Source organism: Camarhynchus parvulus, chromosome 2, assembly GCF_901933205.1.
Source record: "Camarhynchus parvulus chromosome 2, STF_HiC, whole genome shotgun sequence".
Classification (NCBI taxonomy): Eukaryota; Metazoa; Chordata; class Aves; order Passeriformes; family Thraupidae; genus Camarhynchus; species Camarhynchus parvulus.
The window spans coordinates 47216239-47231250 of NC_044572.1; the positions used below are offsets into that span (position 1 = coordinate 47216239).

The 15012-nt window shown below is 36.5% G+C and overlaps 1 protein-coding gene across 3 annotated transcripts in view; it reads left to right on the plus strand.

Moving 5' to 3' along the window:
• SEPTIN7 (septin 7) overlaps nt 1–14104 on the plus strand; it is a 79327-nt gene extending 65223 nt beyond the window's left edge. For 2 of the 3 annotated variants that reach the window (XM_030943633.1, XM_030943632.1), the window contains exons 9-15: nt 238–334; nt 2360–2411; nt 3318–3443; nt 7426–7446; nt 9716–9851; nt 12416–12555; nt 13084–14102. In XM_030943633.1, the coding sequence (XP_030799493.1) occupies nt 238–334; nt 2360–2411; nt 3318–3443; nt 7426–7446; nt 9716–9851; nt 12416–12555; nt 13084–13123 (612 nt within the window). In that variant the 3' untranslated portion in view covers nt 13124–14102. Of the gene's footprint in view, nt 1–237; nt 335–2359; nt 2412–3317; nt 3444–7425; nt 7447–9715; nt 9852–12415; nt 12556–13083 lie in introns of all 3 variants that reach the window. The other variant, XM_030943634.1, reaches the window with a different exon arrangement.
• Nucleotides 14105–15012: the final 908 nt, after the last annotated feature.

A 15012-nucleotide genomic window follows, 5' to 3' on the forward strand; every position in this document is an offset into this window, starting at 1 on the left:
GTCTGTTCCTTAACTAGATTTCCAGAATGCAGCAGCATAAGGAATTCAGGAGTGTGTGTATATATAAGTCATTAAACTGGGCAGAGGTCAATAAACATCACCATTCTTGCACTTTTGGGTTAGCTGCATTGCAGTGTTAGAGCACTGACCTAGCTTATGTTAATCTGATACATGGGCATGCTTTCAGTATCTTCTGGCAGCAGATTTTGATTTTTAAAGTCATACTTTATCTTGTAGGACCGTTTACCTCTTGCTGTGGTAGGTAGTAATACGATCATTGAAGTCAATGGCAAGAGAGTTAGAGGAAGGCAGTACCCATGGGGTGTTGCGGAAGGTAAGGCTTTCTTGTGATTTTTTAAATCCATTTAAAACTTACTAGACATGAGTCTGTATTTGAAATGTTTGAAATGCTTAATTTCAATGATCTTTTGAATATACCATTTTGTTATTCTGACAATATTGGAACAAGGTGAAGGTTTCAGCAACATGTAACTTTGCTAGCAGATTTCTCTTGAAGCCTCAGTGAGAAATTGTAAAACCTGTAGTAATTTATTGCAGGTAATGATGTGACTTCAATTACAGTTGTTTTCTAGCTTTTTTACCTTAATTATCTTCATCTAAAACCTGTGTATTAAATTCTTCTTTCTAGAGCATTCACATTATAAATATTAATTTGATCAGTTCAATTGCCATAAATAAAATTTTCCCCAAAACATCTGAGTCTTAAATGCTGGGGTGTTGCAACAGAAATGTATCTGGTAATGAATAGAGTACTTCTTTTTTTAAGTTTGTTTAAAACTTACTTTCTCCTGCTATAGAGACGTGAAGATTGCATGTTCTTCTGGCAGCCATTTCTTGTGCTTTAATGCCATTCATATATTTCAAATGCCACATGGCATGACTTGCACCACACTCTGTAGTAAAGCAATCACTCTTAGACTGTTTTTCCATGATCACTGAGTTTGTTCCTTTGGTGTGCATGTATTGAATAAAGAGGAATTTTTTTTCCCTCACTATTTCTGCCTTCCAAGGGCAATGGACTATAAATTGGATGCAGTGTAAAACAGACAAAAAAACCCCAGCCAACAAGCAGTGTATGGACCAATACTTTAAAAAGGAATGCTGTAGCACTTTGAAGTGCATGTCTGGCAGGAAATGAGGTTTGGCAGAAAGTAAAAACCAGCTGCATCAGAGAAGATCAAGCTTTATTTCAGGCTCTTCTGTTGGCATTTGGAGATGTGCAAAATTGTGCTGCTTTTCTTTATTTTAAAACAAATTTCTGAAAGGTTTCATGTTCACAGTGGTATGACTTTTGGAAAGGAAGAGCTAGCCTAACTAAAAGGAGCCTTTTGGAGTGGCTTTCAGTCTGTCAGGACAGAGATGATGCTTTTTTGGGAGTATGACTTCATGTACCATCTGAGCGGAATTTACCAGTCTGTGTAAAACCATGGAATAAAATAATGCAGGAGTGCAGATACAAGAATGAACACACAAAGTGGCAATGTTCTGCATTTTTCTGTAGGATTCACTGAATTTACTTGGGCTATTTAATTACTTTCTTGGTTTTTTCCCTCCTTGCCATGATAATGTCTGTCTTTACTTCAGAGGCACACTGGAACCTGCCCTGTGCCTTTCTTTTGTGTGTGCTAAGAGCTTTGTGTGTTGCCTTCTCTGTCTGCACATCAGAGAGTTCTGGAGTGTGCATTTTCCTCCAGTGTCATTGCCCGATCTCTCAGGGAAATGCCACTCACAAGCATCAGCCTCTTCTACTTTAGTGGGGTGATGGGCACAGTGGAATAGGTGGCATCTATAGTGACATCATAATGACAGCTGCCAGCTCTTTCTTGATCTGTAGGTTGATGCATCAAATTCAGTACACAACCTTCCTTTGCTTCAGTAATGAAGAACTAAATCCATATTAAAATTAAAATGGAGACTTCTGCAACTTGTTTGGCAGGGACAAACAGGTTGAGTCTGTCTTTTAAAGGTTTTTGGATATAGCTGGATCTAGACTGAAGTCTTCCCTTAGTGTCTGATCCTTACACAACTGTGCTGTGAGGCAGCCAAAGGATGAAACAGTTAAACTGACAAAACGGTGCTTCTGTTGTGGTGGTTTATTCTGCTGCACTGACTCAGTACAGTTTGCCAGTATGGCTTAGGGGAGCATAGGAACTCTGGTAGTAAGACACATTATTACAGTTATGTTAATGCTTTCCTTCTGCTAACACATGTTGTTTGAGTAAGGAAAGGCTGTGGCAGTAATTTGTTGTTGGAATGAATGTAGATGGGTGACATTTTACCTCTGTGTAAAGCACAGATTTTGGTTGACATCTCAACAAAAGCTTACTTCTTCTTGCAGTTGAAAATGGTGAACACTGTGACTTCACAATTCTGAGGAACATGTTGATAAGGTGAGTAACTGATAGGTAACATTGAGTTTTCTGGTATATCTGAGAGATTGGGAAGTCATATATTGGAGAAAAAGGAATTTGAGATAGTGAGTTCATATGAATTCCCATATTTTTAATTGTAAACAGTTATCTTACATTTTGTGATAACTTGTTTAACCACATACTTAGCAAGCAGTGGTGTTGGTAGTGAATTTTTTGTGTTTACTTTTTCTGTTACTTGTTACTAGTCCATAGGAGCCTGAGTTATCTCTTAGTGCTGATGTGTACGTAGTTGTAAGCATTTTCTAAGAACTTTAGCACTGAAAATTTACCTAAAACAAGACTGCCTGTGCTTTGTTGTGTTAGGTGCTGAGTCCTGTGCTCCCAGCAGTCCACTAGGTGACATCTGCTGTAAAAGCTGTTAGTTTGATTCCTAAGCTTTGCTTTTCTCCTGGCTAACAATGAAAAATTAGGAAAAGAAGTGAATGCTTTCAGCTTAGTCTTGAACTTAAGTTTAGCTTTTGTAGAATTAAAAGATAGAAACTAGGAAGTTTTGTCTTGTTGTTTCTTGCCTGAAATGCTTTTTCTCACCTACTACAATAGTAGTATATACACATTTTGTATCTGCCTATCAAATACCTGCAAGTTTATCTACAGAGCTCAAACTTTCCAAAGACTGGTCCTGTAAGTTAGTGTATGGAATATTGAAGGCTTTAGATAGTTTGGTGCAAAATAACCTGGTATTTCTTTGTCTCTGCTGTCTTGAGAGCTCCAATTTAAATGGTAGAGTAAAAACATTGTGGGAAACGGGACATTAATGGAGGGATATAATTTAATTCAAGTCAATCTGCAAAATGAACAGGGACTGATTTTTCAGATAGTATTTTGTATTTGTGCACTAAGCTGATAAATTACACTTATTGACAGAACTCATATGCAGGACCTGAAGGATGTTACTAACAATGTACATTATGAGAACTACAGAAGCAGAAAACTGGCAGCTGTTACATACAACGGTGTTGACAACAACAAAAATAAAGGGCAGCTAACAAAGTAAGTTCCTGTTAAGGCTGTATTGCACTTTAAATCTTTTTACTTTCCTTTTTTTTGGTTCACTGGTTTTGTGAATGTGTGGTGGTATTTTCGGTTTTGAGTTTCTTGGGGAGGGGTGCTGGTGGGTTTGTATGTATATAACCTTCAGTCAGTTCTGTCTGAAAAGGGACAGCCTCTTATTTACTTGTAATTTGGGGGTTTTTTCCTCTTTCACTAAGATTGACATTAGTTTCACTGAACATGCTAAATAGTAGATTCAGTTTTGAAGAGAATTGTTACATTTACTCAGAGTTTTATTTCACTGATACTGCAAAGTTCTTGTACATTAGTTTCTATTTTGGTTTATGTGTTACTTGTGGAATTTTTGGTTCTTCTGCGTGAATGATCAATACTATTGTGTCAGGGAAGTTTTTGAGAAGAATGGGTTAATATTTATTTAGAAACTCTGAAAAAGCAGACCTGCTGTCTGTCATCTTTGAAATGCTGCTCTAGCAACTCATATGGCTGCTTATCATGGCAGGGGAATTATTGCAACATCATTATCTTTTGTGAGAAGGGAGTTGCAATGCAGTGTTTGGGGGCTTTTGTAGCTGTTTTTTCAAACTCATTTTTATTACCTCTGACAAGAAGTTATTTGCCAACCAGATGAAGTTAGTCAAAGATTTAAAAGTAGGCTCTACTGTATACTGAATTGTATAATGCTATTTGAGAATAGCTACATTCACATATTCTGCTCTGCATGTAGTAACTGCATCAAGAGTAATTTGTGATTAAATAATTATTAATTAATGGTGCTCTTATTTGGTACTATATTTAAGTACAAATTTCTCAATTAAATATAGGATACTGTTCTTTTCAGCTAATGGTATGCAAAGGTACAGCTGTTCTTCCTGAAAAAGATCCCTGAAAATAGTTGGAAATACCTGCTGTTTGCATCCATATGACAGCTACAAAACCATTTTTCACTAAAGAAATGTCTATTCTACACTCTCTTAATGCTTTAAAAGTTGTGAGGGAATGATTTAAATGGACGTGATCTATTTTCATCTAGTGCGAGTCTACATGAGACTTCCCTGCTCAGCATTGACAAAAAATGTAATAGTTTATGTCGGTTAGAGCAGCTCTTCAGAAGTGTACTTGCACTTAAGTAGCGTTTCTAATGAGGTCAAGTCTTAAAAATACTAGTTTTCAAATATATGTGTCCATAACACTGTGGTTACCTCTTCTCACTGTCACATTCCTGCCATCATATTATCCCTGACTTGTAACTCAAGGCTTCTGAGTGCACTGTATTATTATTTGCTATTACTGTACTGAAAAGTGAAACTTCCCCCATTGTGATTTGGACCATCAAAGGAACTTGTTTACATTTTTCTCTGTGTGTTGTTAAATACTGGGGTTTCTTATATACCTTCCGAAATCTTAGTATGTTTTTCTTAGATTTTGGAAATTCTGAATTTTAGTGACAGCACTTTTACCATTTTCGTTTTGTGCCTGCTTAGATTTGTGTTAGTCTCCACCTACAAACTCAGTCTGTTACCTCATCCATGTAAGAGGACTGGTTATTCTGCATTCTTAAAAATAACAGAGTCACTATTTAAAATTATTTTTTGTTCCCATATTGCAGACACAATAAGATGTTACTTTATACAAAAATACGTCTATGAGTAGGTTTCAGAACTCTTTGTGACCTTCGTTCACCCCTCCACCCCACTCAGTTTCTGATAGCATTCCTGATACTTGTTTTTGAGCCAGAACCTACATACACTATGAGGGTCTGGAATTACTTTGCTTTCTGAAGCATGCTCACTTTGCCCCTCCTGTTACTTCACATCACTGTGCTGTCCCACCTGAATATTTCCAGGTGAATGTGCCTTCTGGAACTATTTTCTCCTTTAGAAATCTTGTTGCTTGGAGCGCTGCAGTACTGCAGCTCAGAGATTAATAAATACAATTGGTGCTCTTTGCTATCAGGGTTTTTTTTTGTTCAAGAGAATGAGTAAATAATTGCAGTTTGATTCAGCCATCTGAAAGATGGCAAAGTCTATTGCAAACTTAAAAAGACTATTTTGAACTTTTGTAAGAGTTTGTTCCCCAGAACATAGGGTGACTTAATAAGTAAATACATGAAATTCTTGAATGCATGTGCTGGTTATGAAGCAGCTGATGCTATTTTTCTGTTTTTACCTTAACCATATGTTGAGTTGCAGCTTGTTGGGGTTTTTTTAAAGCTTTAAACATGCATTTTTTACTTCAGTGTGTTTTTATAGCTTTTGGTTTTTTAATCTCGTATAGTTGAAGCAGCATAGAAGGAATCTTCCTAATAACCATGTGCCTCCTGGAAACTGAGGGGGAGGAACAGATATTAACAGTTTATCTATGCCTCCCCTTAGGAATTTTTTGCTTGCCTGCTGGCCTTTTGAAAGAATTGTCTGTGTCTCACATTGGGGCAATATCGATGCTTACATGGGAGACAGATCCTGTATCTCTGTGTGAGAATGGAGACGTGCTCTAATGCTGTCTGGTGGTATTACAAGCATATGGTTAAACACAGAAACACCCCCTGGCTCTGGAAACTCCTAAGCTGCTGGTTTTTGAGAGACTGGAGGGGCAGACATACCAGGAGACATGCAGTGGTGCTTGTACTTTTCCAAAAGTATCTCCTGCTGGCAGCTGTTGGAGCTGTTGGGCTGACCTTTTGTAGCTTTAAAACAGCTGTATTTTTATGATCCTAGGAGATCTCAGTTTTTCATGCAGCTGTTAACATATTTCTTTAGACAAAAATGCTCATGTAAAAACAAATAGAAGTATGTGTTACAAGTTTTAATAATACTGTGCAGATTAACTGAAGCATTTTTCTGTCCAGTTAATAATTTTAACTCTGCTTTGGTGAAACTTGACTATTCTGTAAGTAACCTGTTAACTTAGGAGCAATCCAAAGCATGTATTTTCCATGGTTATGGAGGGGTTTTTTGTGTTTTAAGATTAGTCTGCTTTGTCAAATTTTCAATAGCATCCTAACCATTAAAAAAAAAAATAAAATGTCAAGGTAGTCTTCAGATATGTAGATACCTTGTCTCTTTAAATCATGTGGTAATTGTAGTTTCACATGTGTACTATGTGACATGTGAGAAAATTGGCATTTGCTCTGAAATTCAGATGTTGTAATTAGAGAAATTTTTTTGGTTTGCTGTATGAAGCTGCTATCTTCAGTGAATTTAAAAGTAAAATCTTATTTTTATTGAAAATCATATTGTACGTCATAAAGATGGGTCTTACGCAGGGTAACAAAATACACAATGCTCGAGTTCCTGTTACTGCTCAGCCTGGCCACTTCCAGCTCCTCTTGCCTGTATTGTTGGCGGGTTCTGTGAAACAGCCCCAGTGCCCTGGAGCCCATGTGAGAGGATGGTGAGATCAGAGCCTGTTTTCAGCCCCTTTTCCGCTGAGCCGGGGCGCGCTGGCTGCAGCATCCCGGGGCCCGGGAGAGGTGACGCTGCAGCCGCTGAGACCTCTGGTGGCCGTGGGAGCCAAGTGCTCTTCCTGCAGTGTCAGAACATTCCCGGCTGCTCCATACACGGCTCTCTGCTAGCTGACAAATTCTAACCGAGGAGATAAGCCTCCAGGTGGCAGGGGTTTCCGAAAACTTGTATAGAGCAAGTGGTGGTTCGTGTCACTAAAATATTTTAAATCTTTTTAAAAGCATAGATGTTGTAGGAAAATTGTTCCTGAAAGCATCTGCACATCAAACCTGCGTTAATATTGACATGATGTAGTGATCAACTAACTGAATTTGAAATAAATATAACAAGCTTTAACTAACAATTTCTTCCTTTTAGTATGAAAAATCTGCTTTTGGGGAGCACATAATTAGCTTTAGGAATCTAATAATATTGAATTTACTTTTTTAAATTATTGCTTTTTGGTTTTGTGGTTTTATTTAAGCATGCTAAGCTAAGCCTCTGTATTTTTTGTTTTTTAGATTTGACACAGTTGAAGGCATGTAAGTGGTGATTTAAATTTTTCCAAAAAACTTAAGACAAAAATTCTATAAACACAAAAAGGATTTCACTGTTTGATGTTTCAAATTTAAAACAGTTTCCTGGTATCCTGCTCTTGGCATTGTTTTTTTCCACTAGCAGTTGGTTTGGTTTTTTTTCCTAAGGCAGTGCTACTGTAAATTTTAGGCATTTAGAAATGCTTACAGTGACAGGTACCACTGTAAAAACCCATCCTCTTTAGAAACCTTTTGGCTAAGATTCAAGTCAAATTTGTTCAAATTTCAAAAATTAGTAGAAGAGCATAAATTATGGAATTCCCCCAGTTTCTATCCATGGCTGAATCATCTTTATACAGATGCTTATAGAGAATTAGTGGAATTTTTATCCTTACCTGTAAATTTATAATTCTTCATTGAATTGGGGATTTAGTAACTTTAATAATTTCTGACCATGATTTTATCTCATTACCTGCTTGCAGAGATTCTATTTTGCACATATCTAGAATAATTTTTATATTTTGCAGAATAACTTAGAGGACTGTTATTAGACCACATGTCCTCTGAAATCAGTTAAATGTTTTACATCTTTGTTTAGTGGTTTGTGGTTTTTTTTCCCCTTCAGCTCATTTTTTTTTGTGTTTGTGTCTGATTTTTTTGTTTGTTTGTTTTTGTTTAAATTCCTTGTATCATTTTGTCTTGAAATACAGAGTGATGTGCTTTTACCCGTGTCACATACTTAGGACCTAATAAAAACAGTTGTGACCTATGTTGTAAAGCTCTCAGCTGTAAATGCTCATTTGTCAGTTAATCAGATTTTCTGTGCAGACTGATTTTTACCACTTTCTCAAATACAGCTTGCATGGCATCCCCATTGGATTTACTAAGTTTTCAATCAAAGGACAGTTCTGCACCCCTTTCAAGTTAAAACTGCAGCAATGATTCCTCAATATTTATTCTACTTTGTAGATTAACTTTTGAAGAGCAGATGCATTTGAGAACTTTACATCTCTAGAAGAAAATAGTATTGTTTTGACAGCTGCTTAGCTTCCACAAGTACTGCTACTCACCTCTTCTTTAACTTCTTTAGTATTTTCTGCATTATTTTACCTCACCTGTGTTTAACCATTATTTTTTTCCTTGTAAAAGATTGCTAGCAGTTGGCCTTTTGAAGGACTAAAGTAAAAATTAAACTGAAGATCAGTTTCAGTTCTGTATATTAAACAGCATTTTACTCACAAGTCCAAGCATTGCAGCTATTAATTCAGATTCAGTTTAATATATAGATTAGATGTCCTCTGCGGATTGATTGTAACAATTCCAAATATAATCAGTTCTTCATTTTCACCAACACAATAGTTAAAACTTGGTCCTTTTAAGCCATAGATACTCAAAACTGAAATAAAAGGCCAGTGATTTGGTTTGATTGCTCTTTGTGGAACAGCAGAGTCTTAACAAAACTCTGTAGCAATCATCACTAGCTCTCAATCATCCTGTTTTATTATATGTTTACAGTGAAACTTACTATTTAAAACCCATATCACCATAACATGGATAGCAGGCTTATACAGCTTTAAAAATTCAGTACAATCTAGGAAAGTATACCATAAAGTATATGGAAAAAATAAAAATAATGTACATTAATTTTGTACATTGTGTTTATTAATAGCTTTCTAAAGGAATACCTTCCAACTAACACTTCAAAATATTGATGTTCAGTTGCCCAGACCTTTTTTTCAAATCTGATCTCTCTTTAAAACTATGACCAGAGCATTCAACACAGTTGCAATGTTAAGTGTCTCTTGGGCTCACCTGGGGACAATGAAGATTTAGAGAGAAAATAGAACTTTAGTCTGTAGTGCTCCTAATTTTCTTATTATATCCATTAATTTTTTTATATATTTGAATTATGGGGAAGAAAAAGATGGCTGAAGATCACTTGGAAGATGCTAATTTTCTTTTTCTTGTTTTAACATTTCCTCTCTTCCCATGACCAGGTGGTTCTACCTATAGAAAGTCAAGAGTTTCTGTTAACTTAAATATAGTATAAATCAATTGTGGGGGAGGAAAAGATATTGTATGAAATATCTTTTTGAGTAAAGCTTATCTAAACAGTTAATATAATAATGTAAATTGAATTTAAGCTAGCAGTGCCTACAGCAGTGTGTTTATGTTACTGCTTCAGCATTTTTATCTTGCCTTTTCCAGATGTCCTAATGTAACAGACAGGGAAAAAGTTCTTACTAGCTAACTGCTTCTTCTGGATTTGTGGCAGGAGCCCGTTGGCACAGATGGAGGAGGAAAGGAGGGAGCATGTAGCCAAAATGAAGAAAATGGAAATGGAAATGGAACAGGTGTTTGAGATGAAAGTCAAAGAAAAAGTTCAAAAACTGAAGGACTCTGAAGCTGAGGTAATCAAAATGTTTTAAACACCAATATAACTTGAGGCTGAACAAGTGTAGAGGTGGGACTTTTTGCCAAGACTTTGCAACATAATTGATTCCATAGTTGGTTTATATGTGTAAAGACAACACCATTCTTGTTCCTCAGCTCGTTGCCTTTGCTGAAATGGTATAAATCTAAACTTAAAATGGAATTTAATGTTCACATGCATTCTATTTTTATTTTCAGTCATAACATGTTAAAATACTCCATAACTTCCTTACCCTCTTCTTCTCCCTTTTCTTTGGAATATTTTGTGCTTATTCTTCCATGTGATTTTAAAAGTTATTGAGACTTTTATGGCTTACATAAGCTAATGCAATAATGATCATTTGTTGTGTGTATTGAAAAAGCATTTCAGGAATTGGACACAATGCCTATAGGCATCTCACCTAAATGAGAATTACTAGGCTAAGGAAGAGTCAGGGATTTGTTTTTGTCAGTGTTCTGGTACCATTTGAACAAATTTTATGGATACTTAACTCTAATTTCTGTCATCTCCAGGTGAAGTCCTCACAGTGAAACCGGTTTTTTACAGGCTTCAAGGGGCTCTGAAAATTATCTTTTTAAGGGACTATTATAATTAGAAGTTTTACTTAAAACTTCTGAAGTAAAAGTAAAAAATTAAGTAATTTTTTAAGTTTTGGGAAAGCAGTTTCTCACAAGAAGCCCAATAGAGAAGTTCAGAACTGTCAAAGTTCCTTAAGAAAGTTTGTCTCCAAATTTGAGGAAAAATGAGGAAACTTGGAAGGGTAGTTGAAATGCTTGGCAGCCCTAGGCGCTCTGTAAGGTGCCAAGGCATACTAACTCAAAGGAAAAAAATTAATCTAGATTTTTTTTTTGAGAACTGAATAGATAGGGATATGAATAGTAAGTAGTAAGATATGCCGGTCAGCAGTTTGAGGATTTTAAGGCTGTATGTTCTATCTGGATCATGGTTTTTGTAACCACTTGATTTATCCTTTTTTAAATTTCTGTCTTTAATCTTTTTGAACCCTTTAATACTTCTGGTGTCCACGTTTTCCTTGTTATGTGAAATACAAAAATACTTCTGGTTTTCATGTACTATCTCGTGACTTTTTGACTGAGTGTATCCTGTGATACCAGTTTTTTATGCTCATTGCAATTCATTCTTCTTTTTTCTTCATCATTCATGGCTTTGTAGACTTCTGTTGTATTTATGTAAATGTAGAAAAGTAAGCAACAGACAGTGCCACATAAAAACGTGTAAAAGGAAATAGGTTTTCAAGAGCTGTGTAAACCAGGTTTATGCAAGAGAGTAAGGAAAGAGGGAGTTTTATATCACTTTCTCTGAAGTGTGGACATCAGGTTGAGGGAGGGGATTCTACTTCTCTGTGGTGAGACCCCACCTGCAGGGCTGCATCAGCTCTGGGATGCCAGCACAGGAAGGACATGGGACTTATGGAGTGAGTCCAGAGGAGGCCACCAAGACAATTAGAGGGGTGGAGCAGCTCTTGCATGAGTGGAGGCCCAAGAGAATTGGGATTGTTCAGCCTAGAAAAGAGGAGGCTTCATGGTGGCCTAATTGTGGCCTTCCAGTATTGAAGGGACCCAACGAGAAAGATGGAGAGGGACTATTTGCAGGGGTATGGAGTGACAGGACAAGGGGAATGGCTCTAAACTGAAAGAAAGTACTTTTAGATCAGATATTAGGAGGAAAGTTCGTCATTATGAGTGTGATGAGGCACTGGAACAGGTTGTCCAGAGAAGTTGTGGGAACCCCAACCCTGGACATGTTCAAGGCCAGGCTGGATGGGATTTTGAGCATCCAAGTCCCTGCACCTTGGCAGGAGGAATGGAATTAGATGATCTTTTAAGGTCCCTTCCAGCTCATACCATTCTATGATTTAATTCAAAAAAGCACTATACCACATGAAAGGAATCACTTCTCCTCACAAGTATTTCCATCCTTACATACAACACATTTGATTATCAGTCTGATTTGATTGCAGGAGAGAATTCTTACTCTCTTTTGGAATGTAGACAATTCCACTTCCTCAATAATACTAATTCATTTAATTAGTGAATAAATTAATCCACTTAATATTTTTTTTTTCCAAATAGATCCACAATATACTTAATGCTATAGGATGAAATCCATATTTTGGAGGTTTTTTTGCCCCCACAGAAAGTCAAAGATGTTGCTCCTTTATGCATTAGTGATACTCAAATGCTGTGCAATTTGCTGCTTAGAGTTTGCGTCAAATACCAAAGTATCTTTTAATTTCCTTTTATTTGCCAAACATAGCTGCTTACAAATCCTGTTTGTAAACTGGGTGGCATTTGGGGCATTTTCTGTTAACTGTAAAATGAAGCTGTGGGATTAATTACCTTTTGGTTTCTGTTACTGACAGTACCTATCACCTTAGAGTTTTTAGTCTGAGCTACTTTCTCTGAAGAAAAATAGAACACATAATTTTGTTGCATTAGTAAGTTTAGTTGCTGATGTTTGTTAGCTCCGAAAGTCGCTGTGTTTTCTGCATCTACTGACTCTGTTCATGATCTTCTACAGCTGCAGCGACGCCATGAGCAAATGAAAAAGAATTTGGAGGCACAGCACAAAGAATTGGAGGAAAAGCGTCGTCAGTTTGAGGATGAGAAAGCGAACTGGGAGGCTCAACAACGTATTTTGGAACAACAGAATTCTTCCAGGTAAATTGGGGTCTGGTCCTGCCGTTCATTGTAAAAGTTCTGTAGCTTTCTGAGACAGTAATGGTCTATCCATGGTTGTTGACCACTATGGAGGTGTCACTTAAAAGCCAAGAAAAATCTTGAACTTCTTTTAGTTGTAAATGACCATATTTTAGCAACAGTGGGAAAATTATTAGCTTCTAAAACAGGGTTTAGCCTGCAAAAACATGGTACCCACACATAAATATATCTGTGTAAAAAAAAAAAAGTTTATATTGATAGATTGCATCAAGACTTGTGGGGGGATGAGGAATTAAAGTTCTGAGAATTAAAATGTTTAATTCCCTCAGTCCTTGGGAGGGGAATCTGATAACTGTGCTGCTTGATTCACACAGTACAAGTACTGTGTACTCAGTAAGTTTCATCCATTGTGTTGTAACTAGCAAAAGCCTTATTAAATGCCTTTTTTAAAAGGTGTATATAATTTTTTTTTTTAAATCAGAGCATGTATGCATTATTTAACAAACTTTTTTTTTAATGTCATTTTAGAACCTTGGAAAAGAATAAGAAGAAAGGGAAGATATTTTAAATGCATCATTTTGACCACCAGTTATGTATTAGTTGCCAATATGCCAGCCTGGACATCAGTGTTTGTTGGATCCGTTTGACCAATTTTGCACCAGTCGTATCCATAGTAATGGATTTAACAGCATGACAAATTTTTGTTAATTTTGATGGAGAATGAGATGCCTTGAATTGTCTAGGGTGTTGTGTACTTGGAAAAATAACAGCTCTAAGTACCTTTTTTCATTCTTTTTTTTAAAACAGGTGTCATTTTAATGCAAAAGAAAACATTTTACTGTTGTACAATCATGTTCTGGTGGTTTAACGGTTTACGGGATATCAAAAAATGCAGGACTCTAGACGGTTTTTAGTGAGGATAAATTGCCATAATATGATGCAAACAATGCTTCTCTATTATTATAATAAAAATTCCATTCAGTGCAGCATATACAATAATGTAATTTAGTCTAACACAGTTGACCCTATTTTTGACACTTCCATTGTTTAAAAGGACACATGGAAAAACAAAAGTTGTAAGCTTACAGTGCACCTAAGCTTTTTATAACAACCCTTTTATGTTTTGGATTCTTTAAATATATGCTATTCTCATTTAGTAACTTCTTTAGCCAGAAGGATCTCATTACTGCTTCATTTTTTGTAATAACATTTAATTTAGATATTTTTCCATATATTGGCCCTCCTAAATAGAATATAGCTTCTTTCATATGGTAGGAACCAGTGAGTAAAACTTTCCTTTAACTCCCTTTTTACATTTTATGGTAAGTAGCAGGAAAACGCATTTATAGGTCATTTCTAGGCAAAATTGTGGAGTTAACTACCAACCTGTTTCTACCTGTGTGCAGTCTTTCTTTATTTTACTAGAAATGGGAATATGGCCTCGAGAAAAACATCACCATTTTGCATTTAGCTGTATTCATATACTGCATTTCTGTATTTTTGTTTGTATTGTAAAAAGTTACATAATAAACAATGTTGTGATGTAACACGCTGCTGTGTCAGGAGTTGTAATGGAGTTGAACAGCTGAGTACTTCTCTGGAAATGTGTGAACTTTCTCTCTGATTGACCTGTGCCTTTTATTCCATCTGAGGAATCAGTTTAAGATGTAGAAGACCCCATTTTCCATGGCCATGCTCTGAATTGGCTAAACAAGGATCTTTCTGACGTGCCCAGGAGAGGGCACCAAGTGCCTGCACGCCCTGTGCTGTGTCCCACCAGCTCCCCTTCTGGCAGTCCAGCTTTTCCTGCTGTCCTTACTGCCTTCTGCAAGCTTTTAGGAGGATCTAGTGGATGGGTGGGAAACAACACATTTGTAAGTTGTTAAAAATTGATGGGGATTTCTTATGTCTATTTGACTATGGAATAATGAAGAATATCTCATTTTTTTGCAGATGTTCCCTGTATTATCCCTGTTATCACTCTGTTTCTGCTCATTTTTTTACATGAGTTATGATTACAGAAATATGATTTATTCAGGTAGCTTCTCAAAGAAATTGCATTTCAGTAGCCTGCATAAAGGCCGCTTGTAACTCATTTCAGATATTCTGCCTGTCTCTTTTTCAGAGAAGACACTGAGTATCAATAAGTGGGCATTTCTTTCCCTTGCAAGTAAATAGAATTGCAAAATCTGGTCTGTGATGAGTCTCAGAGGATGTACACTGCCTGCATCTGCCCCTCAAGTTTCACTTTAATTCAGTAAATTGAATAATTTAATAACCAGGCAACAGTTACCATATAGGACAGAATTCTGAACTGCTTTCTGGATTCATCAAAACTGAGGATGCATTCTATGTGGGTATATGCTGGTACTTTAGCATCCCCATTTGCTCTGAAGTAGAGATGTCATTCATCAAGAAACTTGGTTTCACTGTGCTGGTCTTCATTCTCCTCATTGT